At 47.0% G+C, this 27,897-nt stretch overlaps 1 protein-coding gene across 1 annotated transcript; it reads left to right on the forward strand.

The window, feature by feature from the left end:
- The first annotated feature begins 276 nt into the window (after positions 1-276).
- On the forward strand, positions 277-27,525 carry LOC130473140 (vomeronasal type-2 receptor 26-like). Its single transcript, XM_056844670.1, has 9 exons — positions 277-356; positions 510-749; positions 8,617-8,908; positions 13,020-13,218; positions 13,690-13,871; positions 21,133-21,429; positions 22,671-22,889; positions 25,680-25,806; positions 26,621-27,525. The coding sequence occupies exons 1-9, from the start codon at positions 277-279 to the stop codon at positions 27,523-27,525; spliced, it is 2,541 nt and encodes an 846-aa protein (XP_056700648.1).
- Positions 27,526-27,897: the final 372 nt, after the last annotated feature.

A 27,897-nucleotide genomic window follows, 5' to 3' on the forward strand; every position in this document is an offset into this window, starting at 1 on the left:
AACCTGGTTCTCCAGGTCAGACTCCACCGCTCATAACCACCGCTCTCAACCACTACACCACGCTGGCTATTATTTATAAATAAATAATAGTGAGCAGTCAGCAACCCTATACAGGTCGAAGTTCTGAACTTGGCACCTAAAGGCAACTTCCCGAGTACATCGGCCCAACGGAAAGTTACATAATCAAGAATTACACTGTCGAGGGTTGTTTTCAGAGATGCAAAGAGAGCCCAGAGCTACTGAGGTAATTTTCCCCTCACCCCTGGAATTACGAAAATGACAGTAATATGTGCCAGGCGCCTGTTGCTCTCCATCCACCAAGCCGATAACAAAGAAATGCAGGACAAAACATGTTTGTACGGACGACATTATAAAGGATCCCTTCCTAAAGGGCTGGGGTGGGCAACGGCCACCTTGCCGCTGGACGCTTTCTCCCTCCCATTGAAAGCGCCAGCGGAGACCTTTCTCCCAAGCGGCACTTCCGGATCCGTCTCATAACTCGTTTGCAGGCCGAGGAAGGAAGGTTTCTCGGCTATGCTGCTAATGTGGCTGCTGCTCTTCTCCTGGCTCCTGCCTCAGGCAGTGCACAGGACACGGAGGACCAAGTGCCTTTTGACCAGGCCCTTTGAGTTCCAAGAGGACTATTACAGGCCAGGAGACCTCCTTGTCGGCGGGATTTTGCCGCACCTCAGTACTGCAGCCATCAAGGCCTACTTCAAAGAACCGCCCAGAACCATCCCTGCTGCACGGTTAGTTTTCCCAGGAGGAAGTCCAGGTTGATCTGTGCTGGGTGTTTGTGTCTAGAAAAGATGCAGTTCTTCAGATCAGGGCTGCAAGCATCATTTGTTATGAGAGCAGCATCTCTCTCTGTGTGTGTGTTAAGTGCCATCAAGTCGCTTCCAACTCATGGCGACCCTATGAATCAATGTCCTCCAAAACATCCTATCTTCAATAGCCTTGCTCAGGTCTTGCAAACTGAGGGCCGTGGCTTCCTTTATAGAGTCAATCCATCTCTTGTTGGGTCTTCCTCTTTTCCTGCTGCCTTCAGCTTTTCCTAGCATGATTGTCTTTTCCAGTGACTCTTGTCTTTCTCATAATGTGACCAAAGTACGACAGCCTCACTTTAGTCATTTTAGCTTCTAGGGTCAGTCCAGGCTTGATTTGATCTAGAATCCACTGATATGTTTTGTTGGCAGTCCGGGGTATCCGTAACACTCTCCTCCAACACCACGTTTCAAAGGAATCTACTTACTTCCTATCAGCTTTCTTCATTGTCCAGCTTTCACACCCATACACAGTAATAGGGAATACGATGGCATGAATTAACTTAATCTTGGTGGCCAGTGACACATCCTTACACTTCAGAATCTTTTCTAGCTCCTTCATGGTGTGAGGGTCTCTGTCTATATGTCTCTGCTTTCCATCATTTGCTTATCAGTGGACTCGTAAAAGCAGTTCACACCTTCTGGTCTCAGGCGCCAGACCTGATCGCCCATGTATCTTCCCCCCCCGCTGTCCTTCCTGTCAGTACTCCCTCAGGCCGCTGCGGCCTTGGAAGTGCGATAGCCTCACCAGACTTCCTGGGACTCGTCTGATGTTTTGTATTATGCCAAGCTTGTAACTTCCCATAACAATAAGTGTGAACCCCAGTGCCCCAGGGCCCTGGAGTCAATATATTCTGTAAACCCGATTAGCCCCTCACTTGCAACTCGCTACCTGTGCCTGTCTCAACTCCTGATGTCTTCAATAAATCTTTTGTTTCTTTATCAACGTCTGAACATTTGATTTGGAGAAGTAAACTCAGAGAGAGGGGATCTCTCACATTGAGTTGCAAGTCTTTGCCTCTCGAACTGCTGCTGTACCTTTTGGGACAGAATGCCAGGCGATGAGGAAAATACCCCAACTACCCCTGACGCACCGGCGAACCGGTGGTACCGAAGAAACCGGACCCCAAGGAGGAGGGTGCCAAGCCAAAGAAGCCTAAGGATCCCATTCCTGACCAAGGCCAGGACGGACGTCCCCGAGGGCTTTTTAACAATTGGCTGGACTCCCCCAAGGGTTGGTCTCTCTCCAGAACCGCGGCGAAGGATCGCCGTTTGGCCTTTCCCAGCACGGGACTTGAAGGGGACCCGGCGCGCAAGGAGGCCCTGATGGAGGAGGAACGCAGGCAGTGGCAGGAGGATCGCCAGGCCATGCAGGAACAGATGGAGACCATGCAGCGGGTGATGGGTGAGATGGCAGCGGCTCTGGACGCGCTGAAAGTGCAACCGCCTGCTGGCAACCCTCCGGACGGAACACCGGCAGCCCCTCCCGCGCCTCCTAGCCTCCCGTCCCGCCGGGACCTGAAAGTCACGTATGACGGTTCAGGGGACCAGTTGACCTTTTTCATGGTCCAAGTAGACATTTTTATGCGAGAACAGGGCCGCACCTTCACTTCCGAGGAGTCCCGAGTGCAGTACGTGGCTTCCTTACTGCAAGGGGAGGCGGCCGCCTGGATGGTGTTGCAGTATGAACTTCGCTCGCCGGTGCTGCGAACGCTGGATGAGTTTATGGTAGCGCTCCGCAACCGCTTTGAGGACCCAACTCTGGGTGAGCGGGCTAAAGCCTCCCTGATGCAACTGCGCCAAGGGACCAAGTCGGTGGCGCAGTATGCAAGTGAGTTCCAGTCCCTAGCCAGCCGAATCCTGGACTGGAGTGAAGCCACCTTGGTACAGTGTTTCAGGGAGGGCCTCAACCCAGACCTCCAACATTGGGCCTTCATGCAAGGGAACCCCCCAGACGTGGAAGGTTGGGTTCGTCACGCAGCCGACATAGAGAACCGCAAACAGCTCTTGACCTTGTCCAAACAACGTCTCGGACGAGACCCAAGGCCCCGAAGCGATCGGGGCCGAGACTTCCGCCCGGGGGGCAGCGGGGTTCCCTCAGCCGCGGAACGCCGCAAGCGTTTTGAGACTGGGGTCTGCCTGACCTGCGGAGGTAAGGGACACTTTGCATCGCAATGCCCCTCTCGAGCGGGCCGTCCCAACCCCCCACGCCAAGCCCCAACCGAACCGCAGAAGGCGACCGCCGAGGACCAGCCCCGCCGCAGGAGCGGACCACCGGGCCGACGCTCCGGCGCACCCTCCGCTCTCCATGCGCGGCCCCAGGATGGGGCCTCCACTTCTACCGGCCCAACGGGGTCCCGGATTACAAATACCACTTTTGATTCGGACGGCTCCCCGACCGCCACCACTCCTTCCCCCTCTTCCAGCGAGGAGGAGGAGTGGGAACAGCCGGCAAAAAACGCCGTCGGTCTGCTGTAGAGGGGGCTCCGCAGCAGACCGCACCTGTCGTTGTGCAAGGAGCTCCACCGATGGTAAGCGCCCAAGAGGACAATGTGTATGTGCGTGTTCACCTATCCCTACCGAAAGGGGGTCCCAGTTTAGAATTCCCCGCCTTGGTTGACTCGGGGTGTGCCCGCACCATGATTAGCGAGGAAACGGCCAAGAAACTGGGGGTCCGGCGCAAGCGACTCCCGGGACCTCTCCGCTTTTCCCAAATGGACGGGAGTGATTTTAAACGGGGCCCGGTGACCCACCGAACTGCAGCCGTGATCATGTCTGTGGGAGAGCATTGGGAACGCCTGTATTTTACCATTGCCCCTATTGTAGCCCCTGTGGTGTTAGGGATGAACTGGCTGCGGGGACACAACCCTTCCATCGACTGGGTTAAACGGGTACTCTCGTTTCCGGAAAACCCCTGTGGGTTACATGACAAGGAGCGGGTTGTCCGGACTTCGGCCGCTGCGGTGGTAGGACCTCCCCCCCCAACCACCGCTCCACCTCAACTGCCCTCCGAATACTCGCAGTTTGCGGATGTCTTTGACGTTAGGGAATGTAACGAATTACCCCCCCACAGAGAAACGGACTGTGCCATAGAAATAGTGGGGGAAGGCAAACTGTCTAAGGGGAAGGTCTACCCCATGAGCCCTAGTGAAAAGGCGGTGTTACGGGACTATCTGGATACCAACCTGGCGAGAGGTTTCATACGCCCTTCCAAGGCTCCTTATTCGGCCCCGGCCTTCTTTGTGAAGAAAAAGACAGGAGATTTAAGACTGTGTATTGACTTCCGTAGGCTAAATGCCGTTACCCAGTCTAACGCTTACCCTCTCCCTCTTATTCCCGACCTTCTAGCACAATTAAAGGAGGGCCGAATCTTCACCAAACTGGACTTAGTGGAAGCATACCACCGTATTCGCATTAAAGAAGGGGACGAATTCAAAACAGCCTTTTCCAGCTGTTTTGGAATGTTTGAGTACCTGGTCATGCCGTTCGGACTTTCGGGGGCTCCCAGTGTGTTTATGCAATTGATTAATGAGGTTTTGCATGATTTGCTGTTTCGGGGGGTGGTGGTATTTCTCGATGACATACTCATTTACTCTGAATCTATGGAAGAACATGTGCGCCTAGTGCGAGAAGTGCTCCAGCGGCTGCGGGAGCACAGACTGTATGCTAAGGTATCCAAATGTGAGTTCCACCAACCTTCCATTACTTTCCTTGGGTACGTGATTTCCCACCAAGGGTTAGAAATGGACCCCGCAAAGGTCCAGGCGGTACTGGAATGGGAACCTCCCACTACTCGCCGCCAACTTCAGCAGTTTTTAGGGTTTGCCAACTTTTACCGGAACTTCATTCCTAACTTTGCCCAGGTTGCACTGCCCCTAACTGCCCTATTGCGTACCAAGGACAAGGGGGTTAGCGCCGCGCTACCCTCAGCCCGTTTGCAGTGGTCCCCCCAGTGCCAACAAGCTTTTGACCGTTTAAAACAGCTTTTTTCATCCGAACCCGTTTTGGCTCACCCAGATTGCACCAAGCCTTTCGTGGTGCAGGTAGACGCCTCGGATGTGGCCATGGGCGGGGCCCTATTGCAGAGGGATGAAGGGGGGCGATTGAGACCATGCGCCTACTTCTCCAAAAAGTTTTCCCAGTCCGAAATCAACTGGGCGATTTGGGAGAAGGAGGCGGCAGCGGTCAAACATGCCCTCACCATATGGAGACACTTCCTAGAGGGGGCCGAACTGCCGTTTGAAGTGTGTACCGATCACAAGAATCTTGAGGCTCTCAAGGGAGCTAGAAAGCTCAACGCCAAACAAATTCGATGGGCCCAATTCTTTGCCAAATTCCGGTTCACTCTCAAACATGTCCCTGGCAAGGAAAATGCCCTGGCCGACGCCCTGTCACGACTTCCCCAGTACCGCAACGATTTCGATCGCCCGGTGGACTCCCTGTTCACTCCCGAGCAGCGGGGGGAGGTCCCAAGCCTAGCCGTCACCACCCGGTCCCAAGCCCAACGACCAGAAGCCCCCCCTTGGCTCAAAGGCATCCCGGAAGCCTTCCAGCAGCGGCTCCGGGACGCCTCCTTACAGGAGGAGGAGCATCATCTCCTCCCCACTGGCTTGGAACGAACCAACACTTGGTGGGTGCAAGGGGGGAAACTATACGTCCCATCCTCCCTTCGCAAAGAGGTCTTGGGACTGGTACATGGTGCCAGGTTGGCAGGTCATTTTGGTTTCATAAAAACGCTTCACCTGGTACGGAGGCAGTTCTGGTGGCCCGGTATGAGAGCTGATGTGGAGTTGTATGTGCGCAGCTGCCCCACTTGCGCCACAGCAAAGAAACGGATGGGAAAACCCCCAGGGCTTCTCAAACCGCTTGAGAACCCCTCCCGACCCTGGGAAGTTATAGCCATGGATTTCATCACCGACCTACCTCCTAGCCGAGGAAAAACTGTTCTCTGGGTAATCACGGACCTTTTTTCCAAGCAGGTCCATTTCGTTCCATGTGCAGGTCTTCCTTCAGCCCAGGGCTTGGCTAAATTATTCGTCACCCATGTCCTCAGGCTACACTCGGTCCCGAGGAAGGTGCTCTCCGACCGGGGGGTCCAGTTCGTTGCCAAATTCTGGCGAGCCTTTCTAAAACTCATGGGGGTGGAGGAACAGGGCCTGTCCTCCGCCTATCACCCCCAGACGGATGGTCAAACGGAACGAGTAAACGCAGTGGTAGAATGTTATTTGCGTTGCTATGTGAATTTCCACCAGGACGACTGGGTCGACCTGCTGCCATTCGCCGAATATGCATACAACAATGCGCCTCATTCCTCTACCGGCTTTAGTCCCTTCCAAGTAATATACGGGACGGAATTCGGTCCTTTCGGTTCCGCCCCCGTCACGCCAGAGCTCCAAGCCACCCCTGATCTTCAGGAGTGGATTCAGGTAGTTCAATCTACCTGGCCATGGTTGCTCAAAAATCTTGAGAAGGCAAAAAGCAAGTACAAGGAACAGGCGGACAAACACCGGTCTCCGGGATGGGAATTAAAGGTGGGGGAGCAAGTATATCTGTCCACCAAAAACCTCCGCTCACTTCGCCCTTGCAAAAAATTGAGCGACCGTTATGTGGGACCTTTCCCCATTACCAGAGTGATCAATGAAGTCACCGTGGAACTGGAACTCCCAAAGACTCTCAAGGGAGTCCATCCCGTCTTTCATATAAGTCTCCTCAAACCGTATGTGGCTGCTCCCCAGTTCCACCCCCCTCCCGAACATGAGATTCCTACTGTGGTAGGAGGGGATACCCATCTGGAAATATCCAAGGTTTTAGATTCCAAATGGAAGAAGGGGAAACTGTTTTACTTTGTTCGCTGGAAAAACCTTGGGCCCGCTCACGACGAGTGGGTGGCCGCACCCCACATGGCGGCCCCTCGCTTAGTCCGGGAATTCCACCTCGCTTATCCCGATAAGCCTCGCCCTCTCGAAGACCCCGGAGGGGGGCCTTAAGGGGGGCAGAATGTGAGGGTCTCTGTCTATATGTCTCTGCTTTCCATCATTTGCTTATCAGTGGACTCGTAAAAGCAGTTCACACCTTCTGGTCTCAGGCGCCAGACCTGATCGCCCATGTATCTTCCCCCCCCCGCTGTCCTTCCTGTCAGTACTCCCTCAGGCCGCTGCGGCCTTGGAAGTGCGATAGCCTCACCAGACTTCCTGGGACTCGTCTGATGTTTTGTATTATGCCAAGCTTGTAACTTCCCATAACAATAAGTGTGAACCCCAGTGCCCCAGGGCCCTGGAGTCAATATATTCTGTAAACCCGATTAGCCCCTCACTTGCAACTCGCTACCTGTGCCTGTCTCAACTCCTGATGTCTTCAATAAATCTTTTGTTTCTTTATCAACGTCTGAACATTTGATTTGGAGAAGTAAACTCAGAGAGAGGGGATCTCTCACACATGGCTGCCCTTCCCAGTCTCCATCTCCTTCTGATTACTTGGCTGCGGTCTCCCTTTTGGTTGATTATGGAGCCAAGGAACAGAAAGTGTTGAGCAATTTCAATGTCCTCATTGTCAACCTTAAAGCTGAGTAATTCTCAACCCACCCAAATAAATTCCACCAGCATTAATTAATGAAATTAGCATTAGCCTTTCATGCATGGCTGTTTCGCTCGCTACTTCAGGTCTTTGTTCTGATTATGCATGCCGTTTTTGACCATCAGAGATCGCCTCGCTCTCCCCCGCTTGTTTCTGCGCGTTTTGCCCACGTTTTCAGGGACCTGTTTTTGTCACAAATGTGATAACGCAGGCAAAACGTGCAGAAACGCAGGGGGAGAGCGAGGCGACCTCGGATGGTCAGAAATGGCCCGCATAATCAGCACAAAGACTCGAAGTAATCGGAGGGGTGACCGTGAGGGAAACTGTCCTGCATAAAAGGCCATTGACATTACTTTTGATATTATCAATTATTATTGATATTACTTTTAATAACTACTGCTGCCAGGGTAAGAATGTGAGGAGAGTGGAGGCTTGCTGCGAGGTAAACAGAAAGCTCCAGGTCTGGATGGAGAGGAGATTGCCTCACAGGCCACTTGGATGAAGACCATCGCCAGATTTTGGACTGCACATCTCTGGTGACTGGATTTAAAACTAGTCTTTAGGTCTACGGGGTTTTGGTTTTAAGAAATGGGCGATGCAACCCTATGGCCTTTGCATCCTTTAGTTCAGCGTGGTGTAGTGGTTAGGAACGGTGGACTCTAATCTGAAGAACCGGGTTTGATTCCCCACTGCTAAACTCGAGTGGCGGACTCTAATCTGGTGAACAGGGTTGGTTTCCCCACTCTTCCACATGAAGCCAGATGGGTGACCTTGGGCTAGTCACAGTTCTCTCCGAACTCTCTCAGTCCCACTTACCTCACAAGGTGTCTGTTGTGGGGAGAGGAAGGGAAGAAGAAGTAGTAGTAGTGTTGGTTTTTATATGCCGACTTTCTCTACCACTTAAGGGAGACTCAAACCTGCTTGCAACCACCTTCCTTTCCCCTCCCCACAACAGACACCTTGTGAGGTAGGTGGGGCTGAGAGAGCTGTGACTAGCCCATGGTCACCCAGCTGGCTTCATGTGTAGGAGTGGGGAAACAAATCCACTTTACCAGCTTAGCCTTCGCCACTCATGTGGAGGAGTGGGGAATCAAACCTGGTTCTCCGGATCAGACTCCACCGCTTTGATTCTCCTTAAAAGGTAGAGAAAACCAACATTAAAAAATCAACCTAATTCTTCTCCTTCTGCCATTTCCCCTTATCATGCCTCTTCTTGCAGCCAGGTGCCCAAAAACTATCAGCACATCCTGGCCCTTGTATTTGCTGTCAACGAAATCAACAAGGATCCGGCACTCCTCCCCAATGTCACAGTGGGCTTCCGCATTTTTGAGGACACCTACTTCGCAAGAGTGACCAGCCAGGCCTGCCTGTCATTTCTCTCCGAGCAGGGTCTGACAGTCCCTAACTATAGATGCAGCAGAAAGGAAGAGCTGCTCTCCATCATCGGAAGTCTCTACCCCAGAATCTCAATGCAGATGGCCTCCCTCTTGGGCCTCTTCAAGATCCCGCAGGTAAGGGGATTTCACTGGTGCTGATCTCAGAAGAGATTGAAAAATCTGGTTAATAGAGGAATGGGAAGACCCGGGATTTTTTAGGGCTGGCCGCGAGGTCATCTCTAACAGACGGAAAACTCTTGCATAACTCCTAGGAACAACCAAGACAGAATGGGGGTGAACGTGAGTGAAAGTACCCATGCATAAACGACCATAGTGGAGCCAACGGGATCTGTCTTTAGGTGCTGAAAGAACACGTAAGAGTTGAGAACCAGACCCTTCTGTAATATATTTCCTCTGATGATATGTAGAATTTATAGCTAGTGTGATGTAGTAGGTCAGACTTGGACCTGAGTGATCTTCTCCACCCAACACCAATGAAATGGCTGCAGAGGATAGGAATTATAAGCTCCCATTTGATGAGAGAAATTCTTTTGTTCCCCCCCCCCCCCCATTGTAGTTTGTTGTGCATGGTTTTCTCTGCCTGCTTCACTTACCAAAAAGCAACCCAGAGAGATCTGGATAGAAAAGGTCCTTGCATACAGAGAAGCACTCTTACACAGTCACTCTTAAACAGCAGTCAAACCATATGAACAGTAAACCAAACAGTTTTATTGAACTTACAAAAAGAATATAAAGCAATATTTAACTGAATATATATGACAGCACTTAACAAACGTATACATACTGACAGACAAACAGTTACAGAGGCCTCTGGGTCACTTCCAGAGAGAGAGGCAGAGATGGCAACCATTCAATGGGTCTGTGATCTCTCTGTGGAAGGACAAAAGACTGGATATTTGGATCAGCCTTTTATGGGCTGGACCGTGAGGAGAGGGTCTCAAATGACCCCTCCCTGTCACATTATTTAGGAAATGAGTTTCCACAAATCATAACTAGATTGTTTAGAAATATCTTGTTCCATAATAATTCTTTCAGTGTCCGGATCTGCTAACTGATTGTCCTGTCCATCCATCAATGTACCAAAACAATCCCTCCTTTACCTGAGCAGATAATTTGTTGTCTGCTTTAGTGACCTTGCATAAATTTGGGGTATCTGATGTGCTGTGGGTGATTAACTGTTAGCAATGCAAATCTCCTGTTACTTTCTAAGGTCAGGAACCTAATGGAAAAGATGGGGTCAGCTAAAGGGCTGCTTTCTGAAAGCCTTAGTCAGGTTTTGTGTGACTAGAGGTTATAATATTAAGGTATGCATGTGGTTATTCTTAACCCAAACTCATTTAACATAAACTGATATATTTAATATGAACTAATGTTCAATTCAAAAAATTCTCGCGATACCATTATCTGAAGCCCAAGTTCCCAGCAGTTATCTTGGGCTGCAAAGAACAGAATCACATGGCTCCCATGCACAGCAGACCATTCTGTCAGTTTCTGGCAGAGAGGAAGCCATTTTTGTCCCTCTTCACCCCAACCTTACAAAATGGACTGACAGTCTGAGCTGCAGAGGAGGAGGAGGAGGAGGAGAGTTGGGTTTTTTTATATGCCGACTTTCTCTGCCACTTAAGGGAGAATCAAACTGGCTTACAATCACCTTCCCTTCCCCTCCCCACACCAGACACCCTGTGAGGTAGGTGGGGCTGAGAAAGCTGTGACTATTCCACAGTCACCCAGCTGGCTTCATGTGTAGGAGTGGGGAAACAAATCCAGTTCACCAGATTAGCCTCTGCCGCTCATATGGAGGAGTGGGGAATCAAACCTGGTTCTCCAGAGCAGAATCTGCCACTCCAAACCACTGCTCTTAACCACTACACCACACAGGAACGATCTGCTTCTACATGTGTGCCCTGCAGACGAAGCTGGCGGCTTTGGAAGGGAAGCCATCTGCATCTTCCCCCTCCAACCAAGACCATGAAGGGGAGTAGGGATCTGCTTCTCCCATCCTAAATGGAGAGTTTACGCCACTTTGGTGGTGGTGGAAAGTTCCGTCAAGTCACAGCTGCCTTTTGGCGACCCTGTAGGGCAGGGGTCTGCAAACTGCGGCTCCCGAGCCGCATGCGGCTCTTTGGCCCGTTGAGTGCGGCTCTCCGAACTTGGTTTGGAGCCCCTGCTCTCGCGCCCGCTCGCGCCGGCAGTCGGGCTGCGGAGCCGGCACGCCTGAGAGAGCGAGCGGGTGCGCTGTCTCCCCCCCCCCCCGCCGTGGAGAATGGCCAGGTCCATCTTTCCCTTGCCCTCAATGGTTGGGAGGCTAAAGTCTCCCCTCCCCTCTAGCCGTGCGATTGCTGGGCGGGCAGCTCAGCGGTTCCTGGCCCCCCCGCCTATCAGCTGTTGGGCGGGGCAGGCTTCCTTTGGTAGACCTGGCCTCCGGCTGAGTCCCATTGAGAGGCCATGTCTACCCACTGGCTTTCTTGGTGGTAGACCTGGACTCCGAGGAGGGGAAAAAGTCCCCCTTCAGAGGCCAGGTCTACCAATTGGCTTCTATGGGCCTCAGGAGGCCAGGTCTACTGCTAAGAAAGCCAATGGGTAGACCTCGCCTCCCAATGGGACTCAGCTGGAGGCCAGGTCTACCAATAGGCTTTTATGGCAGTAGACCAGGCCTCCAGACAAGGACTCCGGATGGGGAGGGGGAAATGGCAAGGACTTACAATTTAATTATTATCAATAAATAAGATCACTATTAAGTATGATATCAAGTTTTATTCAGTGTACCTATAGTTTAATTAAGACTTAAAACTTTAATTAAAGTTTATTAAGTTAATAAACAGTGTACCTACCTATATAGTTTAAGTTTAAGAAATTTGGCTCTCAAAAGAAATCTCAATCGTTGTACTGTTGATATTTGGCTCTTGTGACTAATGAGTTTGCCGACCCCTGCTGTAGGGTTTTCAAGGCAAGAGACATTCAGAGGTGGTTTGCCGCTGCCTGGCTCTAGGTGGGCTGAGAGAGTTCGGAGAGAACTGTGACTGGCCCAAGGTCACCCAGCAAGCTTCATGTGGAGGAGTGGGGAATCGAACCTGGTTCTCCAGATTAAAGTCCGCTGATCTTAAGCACTACATAAGGTTGCCAAATTCCAGGTGGTGGCTGGAGACCTCCCACTATTACAGCTGACCTTCAGGAGACAGAGATCAGTTCCCCTGGAGAAAATGGCTGCTATGGGAGGTGGACTCTATGGCATTATACCCCATTGAAGTCCCTCCCCTCCCTAAACCCCACCCTCCTCAGGCTCCACCCCCAAAATCTCCAGGTATTTCCCAACCCGGAGCTGGCAACCCTAGGCTCACTGCAGAAAGAGATGAATCAGGTGTTAGCCCCAGAGTTGCTAACTGCTGTTGCTAACCTGTCAGAGGTCGCCTCACTCTCCCCTCGAGTTTCCGCGCATTTTGCCCGCGTTTTCTGGATTCATGTTGTAGCCAATGTCCAGAAAACTCGGGCGAAATGCGCGTGGAGAGTGAGGCAACCTCTGAGAGTCGGAAAACATAATCAAGGCAAAGCCCAGAAGAAGAAGAGTTGGTTTTTATACGCCGACTTTCTCTGCCACTTAAGGGAGAATCAAACCGGCTTACAATCACCTTCCCTTCCCCTCCCCACAACAGACACCCTGTGAGGTCGGTGGGGCTGAGAGAGCTCTAAGAGAGCTGTGACTAGCCCAAGGTCACCCAGCTGGCGTCATGTGGAGGAGTGGGGAAACCAACCCAGTTCACCAGATTAGCCTCCACCGCTCATGTGGAGGAGTGGGTGAATCAAACCCGGTTCTCCAGATCAGACTCCACCGCTCCAAACCACCATTCTTAACCACTACATCACACTGGCTCTCAAGTAGTTGGTGGGGTGACCGTGAAGAAACATCCATGCATCAATAGGCCTGGTGTCATGGTTTCTGTCACCACCCAATGTTTTTTTTTAAACTTTCCCCTTCTCAGTACCATTCCACTGCTAAAGTGGTTGCTTTGCTGCAACCCAGTTCCTTTCTTGATTCAACCCCGTTTCAATCCTGCTGGGTCGGTAGCCTGGCCTCTGGCGAGATCTGACATCTGAAGGGATTTCTGGATCAGGCATGCAGAAAACTCAGCCACTGGCACATGGGATTACCTCCACGTCCCTGCTTTTTGTGGAGTCCTGAACGCATGACCCAGGACGAAAAACTAAAACTCCTCCTCTCTTCCACCAGCTTGGTTATAGCTCGTTCAACCCTGTTTTGGGAGAAAGAACCACCTTTCCTTCCTTCCACCGGATTGACCCCAGCGAACTCCCGCAGTATTTCGGGATAATCCGCTTACTCCTTCATTTCCACTGGAACTGGATTGGGATTGTTGCTCCAGACGACGACAGCGGGGAAAACTTCATCCAGGCCTTGATACCAATGCTTGGTCAGAACGGAATCTGTGTTGAGTTTACTGAAAGAACCCTGTCAGAACTTTCTATGTTTTATATTCCTTTCGATAACTATTACAAATTAGTTTCAGCTGTTTTGCAGAGAGAGGCCAAAGCGGTCGTTGTCTCTGGGGACTCAAACGCTATACGGAATTTAATCAGACCCCTTTTTCGATACCAAGAAAAGACGAAAACTTCCTACCGGAAGGTCTGGATTGTGATGAGCCAATGGGAATTTGCCGCGGTGGGATTCCCCTTTGAATGGAGGACCGTACAGGCCTTCCACGGCGCCCTGTCTTTCAGAGGCCGCTCGCGTGATGTGCCGGGATTCCACCGTTTTCTCCGGAGTTTAGATCCATTCCAACCCCAAGGAGATGTCTTTCTCAGCAGCTGGTGGAGACTTGTGTTTTGGTGTTTGATTCCGAAACCGGGTTCAAGCCTTCAAGGGGGTATACCAAAATGTACAGGGCAGGAGAACATCGAGGGCCTGACAGCCTCCGTATTTGAAATGAGCATGACTGGAAACAGCTATAATGTCTACAACGCCGTCTATTCCATAGCGCATGCGCTGCATGCCGTGTACGCATTTGGATCCAGACGGGCAATGATGGGGAAAAGCAAGAGGCTTCCTGATGTCCAGCCATGGCAGGTAACATCCTTTCTCCTATATGCAGCCCTTGTGTAAAGGAATGGACAGCCCCCTACTAAGCTGCCAAAGGGGGTGGGCCTTGCTGTTTGGGTCAATGAAGTGAAGGGGCAGTGCTACCAACACATCCAAATGAAACTAAGTGGTCCCATAGCATATGGAACTTCTATAACTCCCTGTGGGATTCATGTGTAAGTCAGATTGCCAACCTCTAGGTACTAGCTGGAGATCTCCTGGTGTTACAACTGATCTCCAGCCAACAGAGATCAGTTCCCCTGGAGAAAATGGCCGCTTTGGCCATTTTTTCCTCATTGAATATTGATATTCTCCAACTCACCTGCATTGAGAAAAGCGCAGAAGAATGATGCTTGTACTCCTTTGAGACACGTCATACATGAACTGTTCCCTTTCTTCTTTCACCTTTGGGTGCTTTGTTGTACATTGTATGTCTTTTTTACTGTTGTATCTGTGTGTTGTATAAGGTTAGATATAGTAGCATATAAAATTATTTTTCCACTCTAAACTTTATTTCGCTCCTGTACTGATTTCCTAACCTCTAGGTACTAGCTGGAGATCTCCTGGTGTTACAACTGATCTCCAGCCAACAGAGATCAGTTCCCCTGGAGAAAATGGCCGCTTTGGCAATTGAACTCTGTGGCATTGAAGTCCCTCCCCTCTCCAAACCCTGCCCTCCTCCGGCTCCGCCCCAAAAACCTCCTGCCGGTGGCGAAGAGGGACCTGGCAACCCTATCGGGCCCGGACCTGCCTCCTAGGGTTGCCAACCTCCAGTTGGTGCAGGAGATCTCCTGCTATTACAACTGATCTCCAGCAGATAGAGATTAGTTTCCCTGGGGAAAATGGCTGCTTTGGCCATTAGACTCTATGGCGTTGAAGTCCCTCCCCTCTCCAAACCCCACCCTCCTTAAGCTCCGCCCCCCAAAATCTCCTGCCGGTGGCAAAGAGGGACCTGGCAACCCTACTGCCTCATCAGCGCAGATCGAGAGTGAAGGGGTGACCGCCTTGGCTGGCTCACTGGCTGGTTAAAAGCTCTCAAGGGGTTGGGTCCGGCCCGCGAGCTGTATGTTTGACACCCCTCCCCTGCTTTAAACCTTCCATTGCCCCCAGAAGTAAAGAGTTTCCTTCCATTGACCTCCAGTTTCCTTCATTCTAGTCAGCCCACTCTAGCTAGGAAAAGTTGAGGGCAGCAGGAAAAGAGGAAGACCCAACAAGAGATGGACTGACTCCATAAAGGAAGCCACGGCCCTCAATTTGCAAGATCTGAGCAAGGCTGTCAAAGATAGGACATTTTGGAGGATATTGGCCTAAAACGCATGGTCACTTAGCCCAGTTCCAGCCCAGTTCCATCCCCGTTCCACCCAGGATCAAATGAACCCGCATTACCTGGAATGAGCAGGGACGAAACTGTGTGCAAATGGATCCATGTAAACAGAAAATGCGGGTTCCTGCTGAGTAAAAGCTCCTGGTGATTGGTCCTTTCGAATTGACTAATGGAAGCTTCCCCCCACCCGCTTGTAATTTTAAAAGCATTTTTTTTTTTTTTATAAATATTTTTATTAATTTCTAGTATTGAATGGGAATACAGGAAAGGAAAAAGGGTAAGGGAAAACATGAACAAAAGAAACAGTCATATTTTTACCCCCTTAACAAGGTTACAATTGTCATCATTTTTTAACATGTTGTGTTACTTCATCAACTTTAGTTTCATTACATTTATCAAATTTATTGTTGTTTTTTGGTTTTAATAAATTCATAGAAGGTGTGCCATTTGTCTTTTTTTGAATTTTGAGTGTCTGTTTGTAATAGTTCTGTTAGGTGTGCCATTGATATAAATTCATATGCTTTATCAATCCAGAGTTCGATTTTAGGTATTTTTTCTGTTTTCCACAGTGAAGCTAGGACTATTCTTGCCGCTGTTATTAGATATTTTAGTATGATCTGTTGGTCTTTAGTACATGCGTCTTGTATTTTACTCAGGAGAAAAAGTTTGGGGTCGTATGCAATGGGTTGACCGACTATAGTTTCTATGTTCCTATGAATTTTCTTCCAGAATTTTTGGACAAGTGTACATGTCCACCAACAGTGATAGAAAGTGCCTCTGGCTTTACCACACTTCCAGCACAGGCCAGATGTCGAGCTGTTTATGTTCTGGATATCGCTTGGCGTAATGTACCACCTGTGCAACATTTTCAGCCAATTTTCTTGAATTCCTTGACATAGAGTAAATTTGAGATTACCACGAAATAGTTGTTCCCATTCCTCCGTTGTTATGATCTCGTTGAAATTTTCCATCCATTTGATTTGGCATGATTTTATTTGTTCATCTTCCGTATCATATGTCAACAGCAGCCGATAAATTTTACCTAAAAGATGATCTGTTGGCTTGCTTATCAGCTGTTCAAAATCTGTTTTACCTTTTAGAACTCCCCGAATCCAGCAGTCCTCTTTAAATCTTGAAATTAATTGATGATATATCAGCCAAGACATCTGTGGATAGTCAGTTTGTAATTCTATTAGTGTCTTGATGGAACCATCTGTTTTTACCAGACTCTGATATTGTATTTTCCCATATGTTTTCCTATCAGCTACTAAGCCGTAGACGTTAAAGGGCGCCATCAGTAGTGATTTTTCAAAACTTAATCTGGGTTTCAATTTTCGCCACACTGCCATCATATTTTCTACAATTGGGTGGCCTCCCATTGCTTCTAGGCTCTTCTTCCAGTTCTTTCCCCATAATAGATGATGTACTCCACCTTGCAAACTTGCCAACTCTAATTTGGTAGTCCTTTCGTTAGTTTGCATGATCCAGTCTTTAATCCATACCAAGGTCGCCGCTTGATGGTACATTGTTAGATTTGGAAGAGACATGCCTCCTCTTCTCTTTTCGTCCGTCATAATTTTGAATTTTATTCGTGGACGTTTTTTGTCCCAGACAAATCTGTTAATTTTACGTTGCCAAGATTTTAAGACCTTGTCTTGAATTTTGATGGGGATCATTTGAAACAAAAAATTAAGTCTTGGAAGTATATTCATTTTAATTAAAGATATTCTGCCCAACCAAGAAACTTTTAGCTTAGACCAAATTTGGAGTTCACATTCGATTTTATTCCAGACCGTTTGATAATTGTGATTATATAAATCTTGGGATTTTTTTGGAAAAGTTATTCCCAGATATTTTATTGGTTTGGTTGATATTGTGAATCCTGAGATATTTGTTACTTCTAATTCCTCTTCCTTTGTTAGATGTTCTAGAAAGATTTTTGTTTTGGTTTTATTAAGTTTATAACCCGCCAGTTGTCCATAGACCTGAATGTCATTCATGAGTTCTTTAATGCTAGACTTTGGTTGCGAAATTGTTAACAAAACATCATCGGCATATGCTCTGATTTTAAATTCTTCTCCTTGTACACTTAGGCCCGTTATTCTCTGGTTTGATCTAATTTTATTTGCCAATACTTCTAGTGTTAGGTTGAATAACAAAGGTGATAAAGGGCAACCTTGTCTGGTTCCTTTTTCAATAATGATATCTTTAGTCAGGGTGCCATTTATTAAAAGTTTCGCTTGCTGATCCGTATATATACTAGATATCCAATGAAATAAGTTGCCGTCATTGCTTATACTGTAGACCACCTGTTTTATAAAATTCCATGAAATGTTGTCGAAAGCTTTTTCCGCGTCCACGAAAATAAAGGCTATTTTTTCTTTTCTGTATTTTACAAGCTCTCGCGCATTGATCAGGAACCTAATATTGTCTGCCATTTGACGTTTGGGAATAAAGCCTATCTGATCTGGATTAATCAGTGTTTCTACATGAGCTAACAATCTTTGTGCAATTATTGTAGTGAATATTTTATAATCTGTGTTAAGCAAGGATATTGGCCTATATGAGGAGGGTAGCGTTAGATCTGTTCCTTCTTTAGGAATAAGCGTTATATATGCTTCTTTCCAAGAATCTGGCACCTTCTTTTTCTTATATATTTCATTCATCACTTTCACTAACGTTGGGGCTACTTCTTCCATAAACGATTTATAATATATGGCTGTAAAACCATCTGGCCCTGGCGTCTTTCCACTCTTTAATTTCTTAATTGCTTGTTTTACTTCTTCAATAGTGATTTCTTGGTTTAAACAAGTTATATCTTCTTTGGAAAGATAGTTCAGATGATTCTGTTGTATATAGGTTTTTGTCTCCTCCGGTGATTCATTTTGTTTTTTCTTTTTGTACAAATCATCGAAATATTCTAGGAAACACTGTGTTATTTCATCTTCTTTATATGTTATCTGTCCTTTTATTTTTGTTGCAAGTATTGTTCTTTTCTGTTTTTCTGTTTTGATCATCGATGCCAAGTACTTGCCCGGCTTGTTTGCGTATGCAAAGTGTCTCTGTTTTATAAATTTTAGCTTTTTTGCCATTTCATCTGTATAGAATAGGTCAATTTCATGTCTAACCTTTTTGAGCTCTTTCAGGGCTTTTTTGCTATTTGTTCGTTGATGAGTTTTTTCTAACTGTGCCAGGTTGGTTTGAAGATCTGTCAAACGTTTTTCCCTATCTTTTTTGTTTTTTGAGTTTAGTGAAATAAAGATGCCTCTCATGTAGGCCTTCGAACAGTCCCAGATTGTTGCTTGACTCATTCCTTGTGTTTCATTTCTCAGTAAGAATTCCTTAAGTTCTTCACGGCCTGTGTTGAGATCTTTTTCCTTATTGAGTAACGCATTGTTTAGTCTCCATCTGAATATTTTCTTCTTCTGATTGTGCCATTTTATTACTAACGGATTGTGATCTGACAGAGTTCGAGGTAGTATTTTGATGTATTCTAGGTTTTTCACTAAGGTATTCGAGGTCCAACACATATCAATTCTTGAAAAGGTCCTATGTCTATCCGAATAGAATGTATAATCTTTGATATTAGGATTTTTGGTTCTCCAGATGTCCAACAGGTTGAGACGCTGCATGTCTAATTTTACCTTTTTTGGAAGTTTACCGCTTTTTTGATTTTTAGATCTATCCAATTTGGCATCCAAAACTCCATTCATATCCCCGATGACGATGATCTCATATTCCAATTGTTCTTCAAGTGTTGTAAAGAGCTCTGTGAAGAATTTTTCCTTTGATGTCAGTGGTGCATATATAGATGTTAATATTTTTATTTCTCCTGTTGCAAGTTGTAATTTAAGCGTTAGTTTCCTGCCTTTGGCGTCCTTTATACTTTCCAAAACTTTGATGGTAGGATCTCTAATATATATTGCTATGCCCCTCTTTTTTTCCAGCGCTGAAGATGTGTATACTGTGCCAAGTCGTTTGTTATTTAGTAAATAATTGTATTTTCTTTTTATATGCGTTTCTTGTAGACATATTATATTCGCTTTGTATTTGGAAAGCGCATGAAATATTTTATTTCTTTTTTGTGGTATGTTCAAGCCATTTATGTTGATAGATAATATTTCTAGGCCATCCGTCATGTTGTTTTTTACTTGAAGGCTGCCGCCTCATCCATTAGACCTTCTTGGTTTGTCGCCGAATTCTTATTTTTGTTTCGTGGTGAGCCTGATCCACCAGTTCTAGTGTCTTTTCCTTTGGTCTTTATTTTGATTTCTTCTTCTAAATCATAAGCTTCTTCTATTGTTCGTATTAAGATTCTGCCAGAGGAGAGTTGAACACTTAAGAAGTACGGTCCCACCCATCTATATCTTATCTCCCGCTCACGTAGTAACTTACGTAGAGAGTCAAATTCACGCCTTTTTTTCCTTACTGAGAATGGTAGGTCCGGGAAGATCTGTATTTCTTTTCCTTTATATACTAGTGGGTCCTCTCTTTGTTTATTCAGTATGTCCTCTTTTATTCGTTTGTCCGCAAATTTTATTAAGATTTCTCTTGGAAGTTTTTTTGAAGTCGCGTATTTGGAGTTAACTCTATAAATTTCCCTGATATCAACAGCTTCTTCGTCAATATCAAGATAAGAGGCGAGCAGGTGTGTCATATTTTCTCCTAGGCTTTCTTGGGGCATATCTTCTGACACTTTTTGGAAACGCAAGTTATTCTCTCTTACTTGCATTTCCGTTGTGGCAAGTCTGTTTTCCGCTTCTTCTGTCCAAGCTTTGTGTTCAGATTGTATTCGCTCTGTCTTCATTTGTCTTGTTTTAAGTTTCTTAATATCTTCTCTATTATCCAATATGTCCTTAGCGTTTTCCTCTATTTTTTGTTTAATGTCCTGGAGTCCAGTCACCAATTCCTGTTTAACTGTCTTCACTTCCATCTGTACCGTTTGTACATCTGTTCTGACCGAGTTACATTCTTTGGTCAGCCTTTCTAGGTCTTTGTTTACCTTATCCATCTTACTGTTTATTTGATCTACTTTTGCTTCTAATCTTTGTTCTGTTCCTGTTAATTGGGTTGTTAGTGCCGTCAGTTGGGCAGCCAATTTCTCCAGCGCCTTCTCCATATTAGATTGTACTTTACTAGGTCTTTTTTGTTGAAATTGATGGCTTGTAGATTCTACTGCACTGTCTGCTTCTTCTTCTTCTTTCTCCTCTTCTTCCAGATTTTTATTTAAAGTCAAAATACTAGCTTTATCTGTTTTTCTATTTTTTTTCATTAAATTATATCTATATATTTTCCTTCTTGTTTGTAACTCTGTATAAGTGCCAGACATGCACAGTTATAAAACGTAAGAGTAAGTAGTTTTTGTTTGTTTGTTTAAATATTGGTCAGTCTTAATTAGATATTTAAATCAGATCAATCATATTAGGCACAACAATTAATTCAGTAAAGTCTTAATTAGATATTTAAATCAAATCCCTTATAGTAGATATAATAATCAATTTAGTAGAGGCACATTAATTTCTTCACAAAAAAAAATAGCAGTTTTTTTTAAAATTATTTAAATAAATTAAACTTACTTAAGTTCAGTAAATTCAATAAATAATAAATTCAATACGTATCCTTATTGTCACAGGAGCACTTGATTGTTTATCACACCCCCTCTATGACATTAATATATATCCCACAAGTATCCTCAATTAATAATGGTTGAAGTTCTTCTTCCCCCCTGGCTTAGATTAGTTAGGGCTGGTCGCAAAGTATCCTGGGACTTGTAGTCTTATGTAAAACAGGTTAACGTCACCAGAACTGCCGGCAGCTAGTCCTGCCTGTCACTGCAAGGTGCTGCCTCCTCGGGAGTCGGCGCCGGCACCTCTTACATTCCGCGGTCCTGTACGCACTCCTCGCGAGTCAACGCCGTCCCGCTAGCACGCAGACAGCCCTCGGGACTCTTGTCTTCTTCGGGGACCTGCTCCTACCCCACCGGTTTCGGGGGGGTTCTTTGCTAGTCGCTCCGCTGTTTTCACTCGCTTGATGCCGGGGCCCTTGTCTTCTCCTCGTGGTTCTGTGCCGGCCCGCCCGCCTTTCTCCGCCTGTCTTCGCTTATCGGTCAGCGTCGCCGCCGCCGCCGGTTTCGCCTCCGCTGCAGCTGGTCTCGCCGCCCAATTCTTGCGCCTCGTCCTCCCCGGGGGCCCACGCCACCGCTCTTACTCGCGCCGTCAGGGGGTAACCGGAGAAGAAAGAAGGAAAAAAAAAAGTTAGTGAAGTTCTTATCGTTTTAATATCCTATTTATATTAATTTCTTATTACCTAAGGCAAAGGGGGTAATATTAGGAAAGGGAGAAGAGGAAGGGGGAGAGGTTGGGGGGGGTAGTCGGTTGGAAGGTCGGAGCTTTATAGGACTTGCCTGAAATTCGCCTGCTGGTGCGTCCAGAACCCCTTTTTTTTGGGTCGCGACGTTCCTCCTCTCATTGAGAGTTGAGTTTTGGAAGAAATCTTCTCACTCAGGGCTAAAGAGTCCAGTTTTTAGCCACAGAACAGGCTATTTTCGCTCCCGCTCCTGGAGGTGCGGTCACTCCGCCATCTTGCCCAACCGGAAGTGACCCGTAATTTTAAAAGCATTTTAAGAGCTAAAAACAAAAACAAATGGCGCTACCTGAAAGAAGGGAGGGGGAGAAATCCAAGCCTCATTTTAAAAAAGACTTTCTTTTTCTCAGAAAAAGCTCCGAAGTAGCAGCAGGCAGGAAACAGTTGAATCCCTGCCACTTCAAACACTGCTTCGCGATTGGCTGTGAGAGATGCCAATCATCTGTGTTTTCCCCTGTTTCTGTTTCTCCCAGAAGAGGAATGGGAAAAGGCGGGTTCATTTCGCTTCGATACAGGGCTGAAAGAAGAGTAAATAAGGTATCGTCTGTTTGCGAAGATGGGTGAAACTGGGAGGGAACTGGGCTGGAACGGGGATGGAACTGGGCTAAGTGACCATGCGTTTTAGGCCATTGATTCATAGGGTTGCCATGAGTTGGAAGCGATTTGACGGCACTTAACACACACACAGCCAGCCCACAATGCTAGCATGCTCTCTAGTGCCCTTCATGCTAGCCAGACTTGTGCTAATGACAAATCTTCTCGCAGTACATTCTCCCCATATTGTCATCCTTTCCTGGGAGATCGGAGGAAGCTAAAGTTTCCCTTCTCTTAGCAGACTCCTCTCGGGAGATAACCATTCAAGTAGCCAAATGTTGCCTCCAGTCTAGTGGGATTCGTAAACGGCTAATTGAAATCCTTTCCCCATAGAAGCTCTTTCCTCCTCTTCAAATCATCATTCCCAGAATCATCAACTTTTATTGTTTTATTTTATTATTTTAACTTAACTTTGATTTTTATTCTGAGCTGATATTGTATCGAAATAAAACTTGATTGATTGATTGACAAATCTTCTCCTTCCCTACGCATCTCTTTCATTTCAGATCCACGCCTCTTTGAGGAACACCCAGTTCAACAATAGTGCAGGAGAGGAAGTGGTTTTTACTGAAAACGACAAGCCATCAGCTGTCTATGATATCCTGAACCTGATCTTCTTCCCGAATCAATCTTCAGCTCAAGTGAAAGTTGGAAGGGTGGACCCTCAAGCTCCCCTAGGCCAAGATTTCATCATTAATGCCGACACGATTGTTTGGCCTACCCAGGTGGGGATGAAGTGAATATTCTTGAGTCAGGGGGAAATTAGCAACTTCTCAGTACGACTTGACCTGTTCCCAGGGCTTCTCGCTTTAAATCGGATGAAAAATAAATGTGCTTTGATGTGGCAGAAGACGGAATCCACAGATTGGGAGGGGAGCAGCTAGGCTCTGGTTTGAAAATACTTCCTCCACTTTAGCCCTTTAAAGGGTTTTTCCCCCATTTCCCTGCTGAGCCATATTGTAGCATTACTGCTCAGGTTGGTAGGGTAAGCAAAAGTATGTGTGTGTGCGGGGGGGGAGAGGGTTCTGGGGCATATGAACACATGAAGCTGCCATACTGAATCAGACCCTTGGTCCATCAGAGTCAGTATCGTCTACTCAGACCGGCAGCGGCTCTCCAGGGTCTCAGGCAGAGGTCTTCTACGTCACCTACTTGCCTAGTCCCTTTAACTGGAGATGCCGGGGATTGAACCTGAGACATTCTGCATGCCAAGCAGATGCTCTACCACTGAGCCACGGCCCCTCCCCTTGGGCCAGTCACAGTTCTCTCCGAACACTCTCAGCCTCACCTACCTCACAAGGTGTCTGCTATGGGGAGGGGAAGGAAAGGCAATTGTAAGCCACTTTGAGGCTCCTTAAAAGTTAGGGTGGCCAGCCTCCAGGTACTAGCTGGAGATCTCCTGCTATTACAACTGATCTCCAGCTGATAGAGATCAGTTCACCTTGGAGAAAAGGGCCGCTTTGGCAATTGGACTCTATGGCATTGAAGCCCCTCTTCTCCCCAAACCCCGCCCTCCTCAGGCTCCTCCCCAAAAACTTCCCACCAGTGGCACAGAGGGACCTGGCAACCCTACATACTGTCACATTTGCTGTTATGGCTACACCATTGTGCAGGCTGTTAGATTCTCAGGGCTTACTGCTACCATTCAGAGGGATCGGATCGTTGATCATGGTCTATTGAAAATAAAGCTTGAGTCACACATGCGCGCAAAAGAAAGACAAAGTCGTTTGTCTTAATAAAAACAATGTTTACTCTAAACTCAGGGTTGGGGTTCACTGGGAGCAAAAACAAATAAACCTTCTACATTCTAAGTTTTCCTAACCTTGCCAGAAGCCTCTGGCAGTTGCTAAGCTTACTCTCGAGTAGGCATTCTTAAACGGCAAGAAAGCCTCTCCATCCTAGCAGGCTCCATCCAAAAGGTAACTACTGGACTGCTTTCACTTCCAAACAAAGGATATAGAAAGCAGTTAAACATGCAAATTGTTTGTGTACGTGACAAGCAGGCAAGATTGCAGTGGTCACCATACTGACCACTTGGTTAATTACAATATTAACCCTTAACTGTCTGACATGTAGCAAAGCTCGCTATCTAATACCCAACACAGGCACCGTGGGGAAAGTGGGAGGAGAAGGGGATGGCGGCAGCAACACTGGGTAGCATAGGAAGGGGTCGTGGTGGACACGTTTCCTGTCTGTTCCTGCTGTCGTGGACTGCAGAATCTCAGACTGCCCCATACAAATAAAGGTGTAAGATCAATAAAAACAACCCCTGGTTAAAATTATCACCTTAAAATTGGTAAAATTGTAAAATATTCTAATGATCCTTCTTTAATCAAGTTCTGCGCATTTTAATATAATAGCAACAGCGCAGAAATTGGCAGTTTGGAGCATAAGCGGAGGGTCTTCTCCTAATAGGAGCTTCTTTGCCAAAAGCTCAACTGACTCATCAGGGAATTTACCAAGCAGGGGAGAAATAAGCTTTGATCTAACTTCGTGGTAGAACGGGCAACATATCAGTGCATGTTCGATGGTTTCAACGTCCCCTGTCCCACACGGACAAAACCTCTCCGATCTAGGGATCTTCTTATATTTCCCTTCTAAAACAGCTGATGGTAGGGCCTGGCATCTGGCAAGGGTAAAGGCCTTCCTATAATTAATAGGCTCAAGATGAGAAAAATAAGCCGCAGGTGAGACTAAGTATCTAGACCAGTGGTTCCCAACATGGGGCACACGCCCCACAGGGGGGCAATTTTTAAGGGGGGCAATTCGAGAATGAGTTATTAACAGTGATTTTTTTGCATTTCTTATGGTTCTAGGGGCCTCATATACAGTGTATAAATATATATTGTGACATACACCAGGTTAGTGGCCTTTTAAGCTTCCTCCACGCGAATAGGAGTTTATTTTTTGAATAATAAGAATTATATGTCACCGAGGGGGGGGGCATCAGGATTTTAGAGATGCTTAGGTGGGGCATGGCCAAAAAAACGTTGGGATCCACTGATCTAGACTTATCAGGTACTAGGAAAAATGATGATTTTCCAAGGTCTGTCTGGCGTTCAATGTCTTCCACCCTTTGCTTCAAGAAACTTGATGCTTGGTCTACACCCATGGCTAACAGGGGTTTTTCGTGGGCTTAATAAAACAAACTCAACTTCATGGAGATATTTTGCCCTCCCAAGTTGACAATTCTTTCCAGCATGCAGAAGAAAAGTCCTCCCAGTAAGTCTGCCTCCTCTTTGGTGCAAGAAAGGTTTTCTAGCCATGCAGCCAGCATGGTGTAGTGGTTAAGAGTGGTGGACTCTAATCTGGAGAAGCAGGTTCAATTCCCCACTCCTCCTGCTGGGCGAAATTGGGCTAGTCGCAGTCCTCTCCAAACTCTCTCACAAGGTGCCTGTTGTGGGGAGAGGAAGGGAAGGCAATTGTAAGCCGCTTTGAGACGCCTTAAACGCAGAGAAAAGTGGGGTATAAAAACCAACTCTTCTTTTTCTTCTGTTTCCTCTTTCACTCCTTAGAAGCAGCCCTCTTCCAGGTGTGTGGAGAGCTGCTCCCCAGGTTCCAGCAGAGCAGTTCGAGAAGGGAAGCCGGTTTGCTGTTATGAATGCATCCGTTGTGCAGAAGGGGCGATTTCTAACTATACAGGTTAGCTCAGCCTGTCTTCAAACCATGCTAAAGGGGAGAAGTTGTTTTGACTTGAGTTGGTTTGCAGGCAGCATGAACATCAGTTAGACTTGGGCTCTGCACTCAGTGGTCTTATCTCCCCCTTGGTAATGTTCTTCAGAGAAAAAGCTTCCAGCTTGGGATGCTTGAATAATGTCATTTTTAGCTCATATTCTGTTCACCAGCTGGGAAAGAGGACTTCGTTTTTTTGATGGCAGCTCATCGACCCATCCTTGACTTTTTGTGGTCAAGCGAGCCAGTGTGATGTAGTGGTTAAGAACGGTGGTTTGGAACGGTGGACTCTGATTTGGAGAACCGGGTTCGATTCCCCGCTCCTCCACATGAGCAGTGGAGGCTAATCTGGTGAACTGGATTTGTTTTCCCACTCCTGCACATGAAGCCAGCTGGGTGGCCTTGGGCTAGTCACAGCTCTCTCAGCCCCACCTACCTCACAGGGTGTGTGTTGTGGGGAGGGAAAAGGAAAGTGATTGTAAGCCGGTTTGATTCTTCCTTAAGTGGTAAGGAAAGTTGGCATATAAAACCAACTCTTCTTCTTCCAGAGCATCCTATCCCAAGTAACATTATTCCTCCCCTTCCTCTGGCCTCTCAATCCACCTGTGAAAGAGAGTTTTAACCAACTCATATGCCCCCAGTCCACAGTTTGAGAACCACTGGTATATATTCAGCTGGCTGCTGTATCATTCCATCTCTTTGGGTGGTGATCAACTGGAGACTACAAACACAACAAACCTTGAGTTGTGCTGTAGATACTTCATTGGTTGTTGTTTGTTTCCAGATGCTGATCGCTGTGTCCCATGCCCAGAAGATCAATACCCGAACAAGGACCAAAACAGATGTATCTTAAAGATCATAAATTTCCTCTCCTATGAAGAGATGTTGGGGGTAGTTTTAGCTTATCTTGCTCTTTTACTGATTCTGATCACAGCTCTCGTCCTAGCGACGATCATTAAACATCGAGACACGCCGATCGTCAAAGCCAACAACCGAGAGCTCACCTACATCCTCCTCATCTCCCTCCTGCTCTGCTTCCTTTGTTCCTTTCTATTCATTGGTCAACCCGACAGGGTCGTTTGCCTTCTCCGACAAACCACATTCAGCATAGTCTTTTGCACCGCCATTTCTTCCGTCTTGGCGAAAACAGTCACAGTTGTTCTGGCCTTTATGGCTACCAAACCAGGAAACATGGGAAGAAAACTGTTGGGGAAGCAACGGGTCAATTCCATTGTCTTGGCTTGTCCCCTCCTCCAAGCTGTCATCTGTGCCATTTGGCTAGGAACCTCTCCCCCATTCCCCAACTTGGACTTCCATTCCTTGGCCAAAGAGATCATAATGGAATGTAATGAAGGGTCAGTCATCATGTTTTACATAGTTCTGGGTTACATGGGATTTCTGGCCCTGGTCAGCTTCATGGTGGCTTTCCTAGCCAGGAAACTACCTGACAGCTTTAATGAAGCCAAATTTATCACCTTCAGCATGCTGGTCTTCTGCAGCGTGTGGATCTCCTTCGTGCCCACCTACCTGAGCACTCAAGGGAAGTCCATTGTGGCTGTGGAGGTCTTCTCCATCTTGGCTTCTGGGGCTGGTCTCCTGGGTTGCATCTTTCTTCCCAAATGCTTCATTATTGTCCTGAGGCCTGATCTCAATACCAAAGATCATCTCATAAGAACAAAGCCAAAATAATGGGGGAAATCTAACCCTTTAGGGCAGGGGTGTCAAACTCATTTGTTACAAGGGCCCGATATGACATAAATGTCACTTGGTCAGGCCAGGCCATGTGTACCATAAAATTTAATGCCAGGCACCAGAGAAACAAACTTTATAGAAGACACAGGCAAATGATATTATTTTTACTTTATTTTTTATTTAAAATATGAGCGTGCCCCGTGGCGCAGAGTGTTAAGGTGCAGTACTGCAGTCCAAAGCTCTGCTCACAACCTGAGTTCGATCCCAACGGAAGTTGGTTTCAGGTAGCCGGCTCAAGGTTGACTCAGCCTTCCATTTTTCTGAGGTCAGTGAAATGAGTACCCAGCTTGCTGGGGGTAAAGGGAAGAT

Source organism: Euleptes europaea, chromosome 2, assembly GCF_029931775.1.
Source record: "Euleptes europaea isolate rEulEur1 chromosome 2, rEulEur1.hap1, whole genome shotgun sequence".
NCBI classification, from domain to species: domain Eukaryota; kingdom Metazoa; phylum Chordata; class Lepidosauria; order Squamata; family Sphaerodactylidae; genus Euleptes; species Euleptes europaea.

Bases quoted from the DNA above. Each gene is read 5' to 3' on its own strand.
- LOC130473140 (XM_056844670.1), top strand. From the start codon at position 277: ATGACAGTAATATGTGCCAGGCGCCTGTTGCTCTCCATCCACCAAGCC. The intron at 750-8,616 runs GTTAGTTTTCCC...CTCTTCTTGCAG, and splicing joins AGAACCATCCCTGCTGCACG to CCAGGTGCCCAAAAACTATC. The intron at 25,807-26,620 runs GTTAGCTCAGCC...GTTTGTTTCCAG, and splicing joins GGCGATTTCTAACTATACAG to ATGCTGATCGCTGTGTCCCA.